At 45.6% G+C, this 13,922-nt stretch overlaps 2 protein-coding genes across 3 annotated transcripts in view; one reads left to right on the forward strand and one right to left on the reverse strand.

Moving 5' to 3' along the window:
- The window catches only part of KIN (Kin17 DNA and RNA binding protein), a 52,897-nt gene extending 42,997 nt beyond the window's left edge, over positions 1-9,900 (forward strand). Inside the window, exon 13 of the mRNA XM_032258147.1 lies at positions 9,538-9,900. Within this exon, the coding sequence (XP_032114038.1) occupies positions 9,538-9,699 (162 nt within the window). The 3' untranslated portion in view covers positions 9,700-9,900. The remainder of the gene's footprint in view (positions 1-9,537) is intronic.
- Positions 1-13,922, reverse strand: part of ITIH2 (inter-alpha-trypsin inhibitor heavy chain 2) — a 40,774-nt gene that overhangs the window by 15,265 nt on the left and 11,587 nt on the right. The window contains exons 6-12 of one of the 2 annotated variants that reach the window (XM_032258144.1): positions 12,473-12,635; positions 9,324-9,431; positions 8,523-8,651; positions 6,686-6,802; positions 3,190-3,358; positions 2,511-2,636; positions 219-400 (exon numbers count right to left, since the gene is read on the reverse strand). In XM_032258144.1, the coding sequence (XP_032114035.1) occupies positions 219-400; positions 2,511-2,636; positions 3,190-3,358; positions 6,686-6,802; positions 8,523-8,651; positions 9,324-9,431; positions 12,473-12,635 (994 nt within the window). The remainder of the gene's footprint in view (positions 1-218; positions 401-2,510; positions 2,637-3,189; positions 3,359-6,685; positions 6,803-8,522; positions 8,652-9,323; positions 9,432-12,472; positions 12,636-13,922) is intronic. The other variant, XM_032258145.1, reaches the window with a different exon arrangement.

The following is a 13,922-nucleotide window of genomic DNA, read 5'->3' on the forward strand; positions in this document are numbered from 1 at the left end:
CATGTCTGCCTCACACCTCACTGTTACTGCAGAAACATGAGGGTGGAGGGAAGCATGTGAGAAAGGAACTGAGCACTTCCCAGATCCTTGCAACCAAATATGGCTGAGATCATGACCATTTTGAGTTAAGCTCAGTTATGTCTCATGTATGCAACAGACATGGATAGCTAAATGATTTCCAGTGAAGAATAAAAAAAAAGAACAAAAGAAAATGTTACCCTAAGCTGGGAAGATGTGTCCTGGTTTCCATAAATCCTTTGAGCAATTCCACGGTTTTCATTGGAGAGTCTCTTCAAAAAATCATAGTCCACGTCAAATCCCATGCCCAAACTAAATAAGGAGATATTGTCTTGGATGTTCTCCTTCACGTTTTTCTGAATTTTTGACAGTTTTAGTTCACCTAAAGTTGGTGATGACAGAAAGGTGAAGAATGAAGAAGTAATGTTATAAAGTTTTTGGAAACTCTAGGGAGGGCAGTTTAGTAAAATTTGTCCAGATTAAAACTGCATTTACCCTTTGACCCAGTAACACAATTTCTAGGAGTTTTTCTTAGAGATGCACTCACACATGTTGAAATGAAGTGTGGGTCATTATTTGGGAATAGCAACATTTTGGAAACAACATAAATATACACCAATGAAGGTGCTTGGTTAGATGATGGTACATTCAAACTGTGAGAGACTATGCAGTTATTAAACAGGACACAGCAAGTCTTTATGTCTGTATACCAGACAATTTCAAGGACATGTTTAGAGGAGAAAAAAAACAAAGTAGCTATCAGGGTACATAGGATGCGTTTGCATGCATGCATGTATAAATGTATGCGTGCGTATGTATGCATATACACACACATCTGCAAACGTGTATATATAGTATACAGGCATGCATGAACTAGCTGTGGAAAGATACATAAGAAACTGGCAACCAGTGACTGATTCCAGGGACAGGAACTGGATGGTTGAGAAACAGGAGTGAAAAACCATAATTAAACCAAATTATGGTTTATTTTTATTTTTATTTTTTTGAGATGGAGTGTCACTGTTGCCCAGGCTGGAGTGCACTGGTGCGATCTCGGCTCACAGCAACCTCCGCCTCTTGGGTTCAAGCAGTTCTCCTGTCTCAGCCTCCCAAGTAGCTGGCATTATAGGTACATGCCACCATGTCCAGCTGAATTTGAATTTTTAGTAGAGATGGGTTTTCACCATGCTGGCCAGGCTGTTCTTGAACTCCTGACATCAGGTGATCCACCCACCTCAGCCTCCCAAAGTGCTGGGGTTACAGGTGTGAGCCATCGTGCCCCGCCAGTTTAATATTTTAAACTATATTTCCTTTTCTATCTTATGATTTTATTTAAAACTTGAATTTTAAAAGTAATCTGATCTGAGGGAAAAAGCACTGGCTCTACAACAAATACATAACAATGGCCCATTCTAGTCTGGTTGTATAAGATGGTTGCTCTCTGGCTTTCTGAAGCTCTGGCTGCCATTGTTACGGCCTCGTGCGTTTTCATTCTGTTAGCTGTGTCAGGAGGTGTCAGACCCAGTCCTGGTCTGTATGACGGCATACTCAGGCAACACAACCTGGCATTCACTATTACTTACAGTGGCCAGAATAAAGACACAAGTAAAACAAAGATAGCTGGGCACAGTGGCTCCCATCTGTAATCCCAACACTTTGGGACGCTGAGGTGGGAGGACTGCCTGAGCCCAGGAGTTCAAGAGCATCAAGATCAGCCTGAGCAACATAGTGAGACTCCATCACTCAAAAAAGAAAAAACAAGAAAGAAAAGAAATTAGCCGAGTGTGGTGGTGCACACCTGTAGTCCCAGCCACTCAGGAGGCTGAAGCAGGAGGATCGCTTGAGCATGGGAGGTTGAAGCTGCAGTGAGCTATGTGTGCCTCACTGCACTCCAGCCTGGGTGACAGAGCAAGACCCTGCCTCAAAAAATAAAACGAATAAAATAAAATAATGTAACAAAAATAAAAGTAAATAACAAGTAGGGAGATGCTGATGCCATTTTGTAGACAGAAAAACATTTAACTGAAAGGCTGTGTCAGAGAGCAGTCATTTCTCCAGCTGCAGCAGGGAGAAGTGAGAACAGTAGAGACCATGCCACTGTGGCCTCCAGAGGTACTGCTGGGAGATCCGGGATCAATACTCACCATTCACCACCCCACATTCCATCTTCACATTGCTCAAGTTGAGGAAATAAATGCATTTCCCTAGAACGCATCAGCAATGCTAGCCACACACTGTTGAAATTCATACTCAAATTTCCGCATATTGTGGAGGTGAAACTGAGGCCTTCAAGAGCACCCTTGCTGAAAGTGTCTGAGCAGTAGCTTACGGGGTGAGGGCTGCAGAACCAGAAGACCTCCTTTTGGAAGCATGGGTTTAAAATGTTCTGGAAACTCAGGCAAATGGCATTAGAGTCCCCCTTTTAGGCAAACCACCATTCTAAGGAACAAGAGTGAAAGTGTTTGTCATGAGAAAGTTGAAGTGACACTTGCCCACTGTTGGATCTCCATCAGAAACCAGGATGATCAGCGAGACAGAGTTGGGGTCCAGCAGTCCCAAGTTATTGGCCTCATTCAAAATGAAGATGGCCCGCAGGAGTGCTTCGTTGATGTTTGTGCCTGTTGAGGTGGTATAATGAAATGTTGGCTATGCGTTCTCACCACACAGAAAATCCCATCCTGGATTCAGACTCTGATGTCTGCTGATCACTTATACATCGTTTATTCAATGCCAAAATCATTTGCTTGCTTTCTGAGTGACGCAAGCTGTGCTCAGGCTGGTGGTTCCCCAGCGCAGTGAAAGATTCACTTTGAAGTAAACCATCCCCTTAGAGATGAATTTACCCTTTCAAAGCACAGACTGTTAGTTTGTTAAACACCAGATTAAAGTATCCAACTCAGCGTTGCCAAGATACTCTGAAGACAGTGACATTTTATGCTTTATGTAAGCAATAAAGAAGGCCAGTGTCACGGAACGCTTTTCTGAGATAGATTAGAACGGTTCAAAGTTTGTGTGGGCTGGATTACAAATTCTACTTTCACTGCAAACTTAGCACTTATCCATTACCAATAAATGTATTATTTAAGGCAGGCCCTTGAAGACTGGGCAAAGACCACTGTCATGGGAACAATGCTTCTTAAGTGAATCATGATTTGAACCCAATGCACTCACCTCCGCTGGGCTGGATTTTCTCGATATACCTCTTGGCATCTGCAACCTGTGTTTTAGTAGCTGAAATTAAATCATTTCTCCAAGTTCGAATGTTGTGGTTGAAATCAATCACAGAGAAATGGTCTTCTGCTCTGAGGTCATCCAATATGGTCTTCATTGCTTCCACAGTCTATTTCAATAGACAATAGAGACAGGTCCCATTATAGAAAATCTGAGCCTCAGAGGAACTAGGAAGACCAATAATTGATCCTGGTCATCCTTGAAGTTCGACTCAAACTAAACTTCTTCCAGAAAGCCTCTTGAGCCCACCTCAGTCAGTACAGACCTACGCCGTATTTATTCTGAGCATGTATTGTTGGCTTTTTTATACTTTTACTATCTTATTTTGCTATGCACAACCAGTTTGATTAGTCTTTAAGTTAAGGATCATGAAATTTGAGTGCCACCTTTTTGATACCTGAAAATAAAATATATTTCTCAAGCCCATCTACTCACCCAGTCTCTTAAACTATCTCCTCATCTTTCTCTGTAAACCACCACCATCACCCTCTTTCTCTAGCTTATGTGTGATGACTTTGATTCCAACTCAACTCAGAAACTGAAGCAGACAGAAGAACATTCCCACAGACTCCCACTACCATAAAATCCCAACTAGCAATATTTATACCCAGACATTTTTCTTTCCTACCTGGCAATAAGAACAGCTAGCAGTGTTTCCATCTAATGCAAACCCATCTACTCATGAACTAGATTTCATTCCCTCTCTTTGACTGAAGCACATGGCTCTAGCCATCATCCTTTGCCACTTCAGTTCTCCTATTCTATTGGTACGTTTCCATCAACATAAAAACATGTTATTTTTCAGCCTTTTACAAACCTCATGTGCATCCACTTTCTTTGTTTCTCAGCTTTCTTCTGCAATAAAACTTCTTGACAGAATTGTCTAAACACACCATCTCCAAGTCTTCTCTTCCTATTCTCTCATAAGCCCATTCATTTTGGGTTTTCATCCCTGTCACTCTACTGAAACTGCCCTTGCCAAGGTCAGCAGTGATGCTGATGTCTCTAAATCCAATGGTCCATCTTCATTTCTCATGCAACTCAACCTGTCACCAGCGAATGCTCCCATCTCTCTCCTGAACACAAATTCCTCATTTGTCTTCCAGGGGCTCATCCTCTCTTGATTTTTCTCCCCCACTTATTTTTTTTTATTAGTTTCTATCACAGTTATCTTTTTCTTCCCAACTTCCCAATATGAAAATGCTCTGCTGTTTGATCTTAGCTCCCTTGTCCACCTACTCATTGGTGTTCTCATCTAGTTCCAATGCTGCCAATACCTTCTACATGGTGGTGGGTCCTAACTGTGAGTCTCCACAGCTTGCTTTCGAACACCAGGCTTGCGTGGCCAACGTGGATGTTTAATAGACATCTCAGACGTAGAGACATTCCCTGCAATGTCTGATTCCGTCTTAGTCTTTTCCAAATCATGGATGGCCACTCCATCCTTCCCGTCGCTCAGGCTAAAGTTCTGGGGCATCTGTCAGTTCTCTTTTCTTCCCTTGCCTCACAGCTAACCCTTCAGGATATACTGTTTACAGTAACTTCAGAACAGTTTGTGGGGGCCAGCTCTGATAATGACTGCACAGGCGTTCCATGAGCCACCTTGCCTCTTGCTTCTCAGATCTCATCTCCCACTGCCCTTCTCTACTGGCACCTCTCTCTGTTCTTTGCACACTTTCGCCTTAGAACCGTTTCGCGGGCTGTTCATTGCATCGGCATTCTCCTAGGTATCTGCTCAGCTTTCTCTTCACCTTCTAGGGATCTCCTCAGGGGTCTTCTCCAGGAAACCCTATATTTAGGTGACAAGCCTATTCAAAATTCCATCCCCCTCCAATTGCCACTCCTGATTTCTAACACACTCTTCGATTTTTTTTTAAATGCTGCCATTGAACATACTTGTACATTTGTTCTTGTATGTGTATTGTTTATCTTCTGTCCCCTCTCCCCCAGATGTAAGTTTCAGAAGCACCCTGAGGGCATGCATGAGTTTTTTTGTGTGGTTTCTATTTTTACGTGTTGGATCTGTTTTGCTCACAGATGAACTAAGTGTCTGACACATAGTAGATGCTTCATAAATATTTGTTGAATGAATGAATGATGGAAGGAAGGAAGCAGTGAATAACCTGTTGTATTAGGGCAGTGGTTCTCAGCCAGGGACAAGTACTTCCCATAGTGGACCCTTGGCAATGTCTGAAGTCATGTTTAATTGTTAGGATGCAGGGGAGGTTGTGATACCGTAATTTAGCAAATAGACCACAGATCATGCTGCTAAGTACCCTGCAATGCACCGGACAGCCCTCCCACAACAAGGAATGACCCCATCCAAAATATCAATAGGGCCACTGCTGAGAAACCCTGCCTGGGAGTACAGACCCAGACGGACAGGGTCTGAGAAAGACAGAGGCTTCTTTTAGGTTGCTTATAGATCTTAGGGTAGTAGTGAACTCTTAAGTGGTCATTTTTGACCACTATTTTTAGTTGCTGAATGAATGGTTAGATGGTTGTTCAACTTTGTTGAATGGATAGATGGACTGATGGGTAAATTAAGGCATTTCCTTGTTTGGTCTTTAGAATTGCATCTATACACCTCACTTTTCACTGAATAAGCCTATACTGAGCTCCGAGCTGAAAACATGAGATGGGATAGCTGCCCTCAAGAAATTACAATATAATTAGAAATAATATATAGATTTAATAGTTATATGTAGACAATGACAAAATATTAAAATATTGTGTAGAAGAGCAAAGAGAATGTGACTGTCATTGTAAGAAGAGGTTATACAGAAATTACATTTTTCAAAAAGGGGAGTTTTGAGACAATTTTTCAAGGAAGTATTGGATAGAGAGTGGAAAAGAGGAAGACAGGGAAGAGGAAACAGGAAAGAGGGGGAAGAGAAAGAAGGGGATTTTACACTGGAGGAATGATTAAAAGATGGAGGTGTATGTCCTGTGAAACACAATAATTGCAAAATTTGGGGAAAGGTTTACACCCACAGTCAGAAACCACAGTTCCTGAGCTTTAGCCCTAAGTAGGGAGGAGGGATAGAATGATTGCATTTTTTTTTTTTTTTTTTTTTTGAGATGGAGTCACTCTGTTGCCCAGGCTGGAGTGCAGTAGGACAATCTGGGCTCATTGCAACCTCCGCCTCTTGGGTTCAAGCAATTCTCCTGCCTCAGCCTCCCGAATAGCTAGGATTATAGGTGCGCACCACCACGCCCTGCTAATTTTTGTATTTTTAGTAGAGACAGGGTTTCACCACGTTGGCCAGGCTGGTCTCAAACTCCTCACCTCAAGTGATCTGCTCGCCTCTGCCTCCCAAAGTGCTGGGATTACAGGCGTGAGCCATCGCACCCAGCAGAATGATTGCACATTTTTAGGTGGGGATCAAAGAATATAGGGAGTCCTTCCCCACACTGCAAATAAGGGGACACTTACTTGTTTCATTTTAACTCCCCACATCGAGCCACTCACATCGATGACAAAGAGGATGTTTTTGGGAATTGGGTCCAGGTTGTCAGGAGCAAAGAAGTGGACAAAATACCCATTAAACACCTGAAAAATAGAACATATTTGTGAGTCAAATAATGATTCAAATTTAGAAGTTCGGGAGATGGGGACCTGGGGACTCAGAGAGGAGAGATGGGCTACAGTGAGGAGGAGGTGGAGCTTGATATGCATTTGCCTCCATATTTTCCTGCCTGTTCCCCAACATCCTCTGCTGTGAGAGTCCATGCTTTCCTAGCAGAGCATTCCACTCCACTCCACACCACGCCAGGCCACTCTACTCCATTCCACACCAAGCCGCGTCACTCCACTCCACTCAATGCCACTCCACTCCACACCACGCCATTCCACTCCACTCCACTCCACACCACTCCACTCCATGCCACTTCACTCCATGCCATGTCACTCTGCTCTGCTCCACGCCACTCCACTCCACTCCATGCCACACCACTCCACTCTACTCTGCTCCACTCCACACCAAGCCACGCCACTCCACTCCACTCCATGCCATACCACTCCATGCCACTTCACTCCATGCCATGCCACTCTGCTCTGCTCCATGCTGCTCTACTCCACTCCATGCCATGCCATGCCACGCTACTCCATGTCACCCAGTCTTTACAGAGAGCCCCTGTTCCAGGCGCCCTGCTAGCCAGTGGTGAACCAGGCAGAGCCCCCGCCCTCAGGAGGCTCAGGGCCAGCAGAGGATAAGGGTAAGTGGAGGTGATGTGCAGCACAGCATGTTGATCACCATGATTAGGAAGTAAAAGGCTCAGCAAGAGCCAGCTGTGTATCTGACTCACGCAGGGAACGCTTCTCTAGGAAACAGCGTCTCCACTGCAACCTGAGGATGAGCTCAGGCTTAGCCGTCCTCTTGAGAGCTGGGCCAGGTTGAGGGGGTGGGGAATGGGGAAGAGAGTTCCAGACAGCACAGCTCCAGAGATGAGAAAACTTGGCATACTTGGGGCTGTATACATGGTTCAGCAAGATGGGGACGCAGAATCCAATAATTCAGGGAGCTAGGTGGAGAATCAGCAGGACAGATCACGAAGGACGTGTATGGGCCACTTTAGAAAATTTGGATTTTTCTGGAAGTTAATGAAAGGCTCTCCCAGCTGGACTCCTGACCACTCTGTGTCTTCTGCTGCAGGCTTGACAACTGGCTCACCTAATTCTCTTTCCACTGCTCTTTGGCTGCCTGTCTCCAGGACACCAGTGTCCTGTGTCCAGGTGCAGGGTGTATGCTCTGCTCACTGTCCCTAGAGAGACTCTTGGGGTTTGGGGTACATTCTAAGGGTCCGTACCTTAGTACAGGGAAAGGGAGACACACATCTAAGGCATGACCAAAGGGGAAAGGAAACTTTTCCAGAAACCTCACGATAAACCTTGACCCTGAAATTTACCGCTGGCTCTGTATCTTTCTGGGCTGTGGATGTGTCTTCTTCCTCACCCCGTAATCTCTGTGCTTTCTTTGATTGTCCAATTGCAAAGGACCTTGGGAGCCTATTTAAAATTCCTGTTCTGTAATTTTCCATTGCTCTTCATATGAGGCCCAGGAACCCCCTCCTGGGACAAGAGCGTGAGACCTGATGATGTTTTACTCAGTTTTCAAGACACAAAAGATAATGCTTAGCGGTATATTTAAAGAATATGATTCTAGTCCCTTCTCGGCAGCTAGAAACACTTGTCCTGTCAGCTGGAAACCACCAACATGCCTGGGAGTTTTTTCAAAAAGGAGCAGCTTGAACCAGAGACAGTCTGCACTCACCTCCAGTTCCCCAGCTTTCTCTTCTCTGTCCACATCATACAGCACCACCAGTTCCCCGTCCACCGCAGTCTCCCGGCAGCTGGGGCATATTCTCTGCTGTGCCACTGTGGGCTTGAAGGAGATGTGCGCCTAGAAAGAAGAGCGACGTCACAGCCTCTGCCTCTAGCCGTTTGGCGCGGCCCCTTCTTGAGGACACCAGGGGAGAGGAGCAGCCCAGGGGACGTTCTGCATCCCGGCCACACCAGTGGGCCCATTACTGATGGGAAGGACAAGCCAGGGCTTTTGCAGGGAGCGTCTCCAGCCTGCCGTGCTGGTTTTGAGGCTTCAGGACTTTTTAGAAGAAAGCCAATGAATTTCCTACATCCCCGATAGAAGGGCCAACTGCCCACTTTGAAAAGAGTTTGTGAACTGTTCTAATGTTCTTAGAGGAGTCTGTCCTCACAGGAGTCATAGTTTGTTATCATTGGCCATTGAGGCAGAGAGAGCAGAACATTTCTTGCTCGGGTTAATGAATGAAAATCCACCATATAGGATGTGAAAGATGTCCTTTAGCTACTGCTCAAGTAGGCAACTTAGGGACAAAAAGGGACACTCTCTGGTCAAAACGGAAGGAAACCCTTGGGAGTGTTGATCTGTGTAACCTGGGGAGACCCTTGACTCTGCTGGGGGATCGCCACTTCTTCAGACAGTGCCCTCAGCTCAACACCAGCCTGCTTTTCTATTCCCCAGAGCACAGGAGGAGAGCAGAACCCACGAGCCAGGGGCCCCATGGATCCCTGGCAATGCGTAGGGCTAGGGTACCTTCTGCTGTCCTTTAGAAATGACCGGAACACCATCAAAGTGGCCTTCAAATGTGTCAGCAACATGAAGAAATCTCATTCCCTGAGGTTCGATAACCCACACGTCTACCTAGAGATGTGAGAGAGAATTACCCAAAACATTAAAAGTCTTTAAAGTCTTTTCAAGCAAGAAGTAAAATTACAGATGAGCCCTCTGATGCTTTTCTCCTCTGCAGGCTTTCCCAGCACAGCTCCATGATCTCTCCGGAAGGATCTGGAAGTTCCCTGTGATGGGACTCATCTCACCATGGAGGCTTAACTCCCTCTGTCAACTCAGAACTCCACTTCCGCTCCCTGGCTCCCCCAGGAGGCCATTCCAACTCTTCATTCGATTCTAGTCTTTTTATTTATAAGAGCATTTGCATTGTTAGGGGGAAAAAAAGAAGAAAAGTCATTGTTAAATAGTACTGCATTTGCTCTGTAGGCCTGTCAAAAATAGACCATTTCCCCCAAATCTTGGGTCCTTTTATTTCTTCTCTGTCTTCCTGCTTTGAACAGAGCTCATCTGGGGAAATCCCCTTTGGTGATCCTTGACAAAACCATAGTCAGAGCTGCCATTTTTTTCTTTTTTAAATTTAATTATATGATTTGTTTGTTTATATTTTCATGTATTTATTTTGAAAAATTTGTATAAATTGAAAGAGTACAAATGCAGTTTGGTTTCATGACTATATTGCACAGGGGTGGAGTCCAGGGTTTCAGTGAAACCACCACCCAAGTAATGTACCTTGCACCCATCAAGCAATGTCTCATCCCTCACCCTGTTACACCCTCCCACACTTCCAAATCTCCCCACTCCCACCCCCCAACACTTCCGAGGCTCTAACGCCTATCATTCCACACCCTGTATCCCAGTGTGCACATTATTTAGCTACCTCTTACAAGTGAGAACACATGGTATTTGACTCTATGTTTCTGAGTTACTTAGCTGCTATTTTTTCTTTTTTTTTTTTTTTGAGACAGGGTCTCATTTTGTCACCCAGCCTGGAGTGCAGTGGCATGATCACAGCTAACTGTAGCCTCGACTGTTTTCGCTCAAGCCATCCTCTTGCCTCAGCCTCCCAAGTAAGTGGGACTACAGGGGCGTACCAACATGCCTGGCTAATTTACTTATCCATTTTTTCAGGAGAGATGAGGTCTCACTGTGTTGCCCAGATTGTCACTCAGTTCTTATTAATATTGTTATTATCGTCAGTTTCCATGATTGTCTCATTCTAGGCTTAGATGCTAATCACATCTAACCATTGTTTCACATTATTTACCATGGGATTCACAGCACTGAGCAAGAAAATGTGGGTGACTGACACCCATCCATCATCACTACTAGAAAAACACCCAGCATCACATACTTAGCTGTACAGAGCATCTTGGCCAAGTCATGTGCCCTGGCATGGGGCCACATTTGCCTGGAGGAAGGGCATCTTTTGTCAATTCCTGCAAAAGCACGGTCTGTGCTAAGAGTGACCCAGAAAGGAACTCAACAGCATAGACTCTGGCAGTGAAGTGATGCCAAACAGCGGGCATTATTTACTAGCCATGCGGCTTTCCAAATGGGAATTACGAGGCCCGTGTACCCTTGTAGGTTTTCTCTTGCCTAGCTCTGACTCTGACACTAAATGCTCATATGATGTCACAAAGATTCGAGCAAATAAAAGAGCAGTTTAGTCTTTACAGCAAGAGATGAAGAGGACAGCAGAGGTGAATTCAGACAGATAGCAATGCCAGTGGGTGCCCTAGGCACTGCTCCCCTGCGGTGATGATGGCTGGGGTGGCGGGGAGACAGCCCACTTAACCTTCATCGAACGCCTGTCATTGCCACGTGTTACAGGAACAGGAAACCCAACACTGCATGTTATCACTTCTAAGTGCAAGCTGAATACTGAGTACACATGGTCACAAAGAAGGGAACGATTGACACCATAGCCTTCTTGAGGGTGAGGGAGGGAGGAGAGCTACCTCTCAGGTACTGCGCTCATTACCTGGGTGGTGAAGTAATCTGTACACCAAACCCCCGTGATGTGGAGTGGAGTTGACCTATATAACAAACCTCCACACGTTCCCCTGAACTTAAAAGTTAAAAAAAAGAACTGAGAAACGAAAGTCTGTTAGAGTATTCTTTTTTTTTTTTTTTTTTTGAGACAGAGGCCTGCTCTGTCACCCAGGCTGAAGTGCAGTGGCGCAATCTTGGTTCACTGCAATCTCCACCTCCTAGGTTCAAGCAATTCTCCTGCCTCAGCCCCTTGAATAGCTGGGATTACAGGCGCCCACCACCAAGCCCAGCTAATTTTTGTATTTTTAGCAGAGACAGGATTTCACCATGTTGGACAGGATGGTCTCGATCTCCTGACCCTGTGATCTGCCTGCCTCAGCCTCCCAAGGTGTTGGGATTACAGGCATGAGCCACTGCACCCAGCTGCAGTACTCTTTTCATAGATGAGGCAGTGGAGACTCAGGTTAACTTGTTCTTGGAGATTAGTGTCTTGGGTTGAATGGTGGCCCCTCCCTAAAGACATGTCCAACCCCTGGATCCTGTGAACGTGAATGAGGAGTCCTTGCAGATGCAGTTAAGGATCTTGAGTTGAGATCATCCTGCACTACCTGGCGAATCCCAAATCTAATAAGTGTTCTTGTGAGAGAAAGGCAGAGGGGCATTTGAGATGCTCAGAGGAGGAGAGGATGGGGCCCCGGAAGAAGAGACTGGAGTGACCTGACAAGGCCACAAGCCAAGGAATGCCAGCAGCTACCAGGCAGCAGGAAAAGCAAGGAACGGGCTCTCCCCTGGAGCCTCCAGAGACAGTGCAGCTCTGCAGACCCCTTGACTTCAGACTTCCGTGAGAGAGTCAATTTCTGTTGTGCTAAGCTGTGCCGTCTGCTGTAACTTGTTATAGCAGACCTTGGAAACCGCCATAATATGGCCGCTAAGGAGATTGAGAGCTGTAAGGAAGTGATGTGGCTGACTCCAAACCCACCATCTTTTTAACACATCCCACTGTCTTGCAGAGTTGAGTGGCATCCAACACCACAAGTGGTGGTGACAAGCAGAACGTATAAATCAGGGTCAGGGACTATCACAGGACAGTGTCACTGCCCACCCTGCGGATCCATGCTTACTTCCAAGTGTTTGGCCAGCCGTCCGGGCTGCAGATAGATCCTGTGTTCATAGGAGCCCAGCTTCCTCCACTTCGCCTCCTGGTAGTGAAGCTCGAACTCCACCTTTGCTCCCGGGAGGACATTGACTTCTGTTCTGAAGTTTTCCATGTCAAGAGCCCTGCTCCTAAAGGTGAAAGCCCCCAACAAAAGTCAACAGATACATGATTGAGTGGCAAGACCCAGAACCTAGGCAGAGGGTGTACAGACTTTCCTGGACGATCCGACCTGCTCGGTAGTTCACGAAAGTGAACAGTAAGCACACTAGAGTAAGTGCAGCTTCTAGATCAGTTGAATCTCAGCAAGAGCTTCAGTCTCCTTCCTGCCTGATCTCCTGCTCCCAGAGCTTCTTACCGACTTGAGTGTTGTCTGCAAAAAGCTTCCAGGGATTGGCCCCTATCCTGGGCCAGGAACTTGACCTCTATCATCACTGATACAGCACCTCTGCCAGATGGAGACCATTACCCTGACTTTTCTGACAATAAAATGTTAGGCTTGCAGAGGATAGGTTACCTGCTCAAGACCCTATATCCAGTCCACTGTGGGACCAGGACTCAAACCCAAGGCTGGAGGGTTCAAAGACAGCACACTCTTCCTATACTGCATTTGAGGCTCACTGGAGGGGTTCTTGATATCTCTGAAGGTCTTCAAAAAGAAAAACTTCATTATTGCATCAAATTGAGTATGTTTCTCTCTCTCTCTTTCTTCTTCTTTTTTTTTTTTTTGAGCTGGAGTCTTGCTCTGTTGCTAGGCTGGAGTGCAGTGGCATGATCTTGGCTCACTACAACCTCTGCTGCCAGAGTTCAAGCGATTCCCCTGCCTCAGCCTCCTTAGTAGCTGGGATTACAGGCTTTCGCCACCATGCCTGTCTGATTTTCATATTATCAGTTGAGTCGGCGTTTCACCATGTTGGCCAGGCTGGTCTCAAACTTCTAACCTCAGATGATTCACCCACCTCAGCCTCTTAAAGTGTTGGGATTACAGGTGTGAGCCAACGTGCCTGGCCTGAGTATGGTTTTCTATCATAAGGCATGATTTTAGTCACATACATATTGAGTTCAATGTGATCATTGATTTTGAGGTGTTTATGATTTCCAAGAAAAAACAGCAGAATTATCAAATGAGAGTGATTCCAATGTTAGAATAAACAAGGAATGATTTTTTAAAATGAAATAAGTAAATAGGTGGCTCACGCCTGTAATCACAGCACTTTGGGAGGCCGAGGCAGGTGGATCACCCGAGGCCAGGAGTGCGAGACCAGCCTGACCAATATGGGGAAACCCCTCCTCTACTAAAATACAAAATTAATCAGACATGCTGGTGCATGCGTATAATCCCAGCTGCTCAGGAGGCTGAGGCAGGAGAATCCCTTGAACCCAGGAAGCAGAGGTTGCGGTGAGGCAGAGGTTGCGGG

This window comes from Sapajus apella, unplaced genomic scaffold (assembly GCF_009761245.1).
Source record: "Sapajus apella isolate SASKATOON/1434 unplaced genomic scaffold, GSC_monkey_1.0 scaffold100, whole genome shotgun sequence".
Lineage (NCBI taxonomy): Eukaryota > Metazoa > Chordata > Mammalia > Primates > Cebidae > Sapajus > Sapajus apella.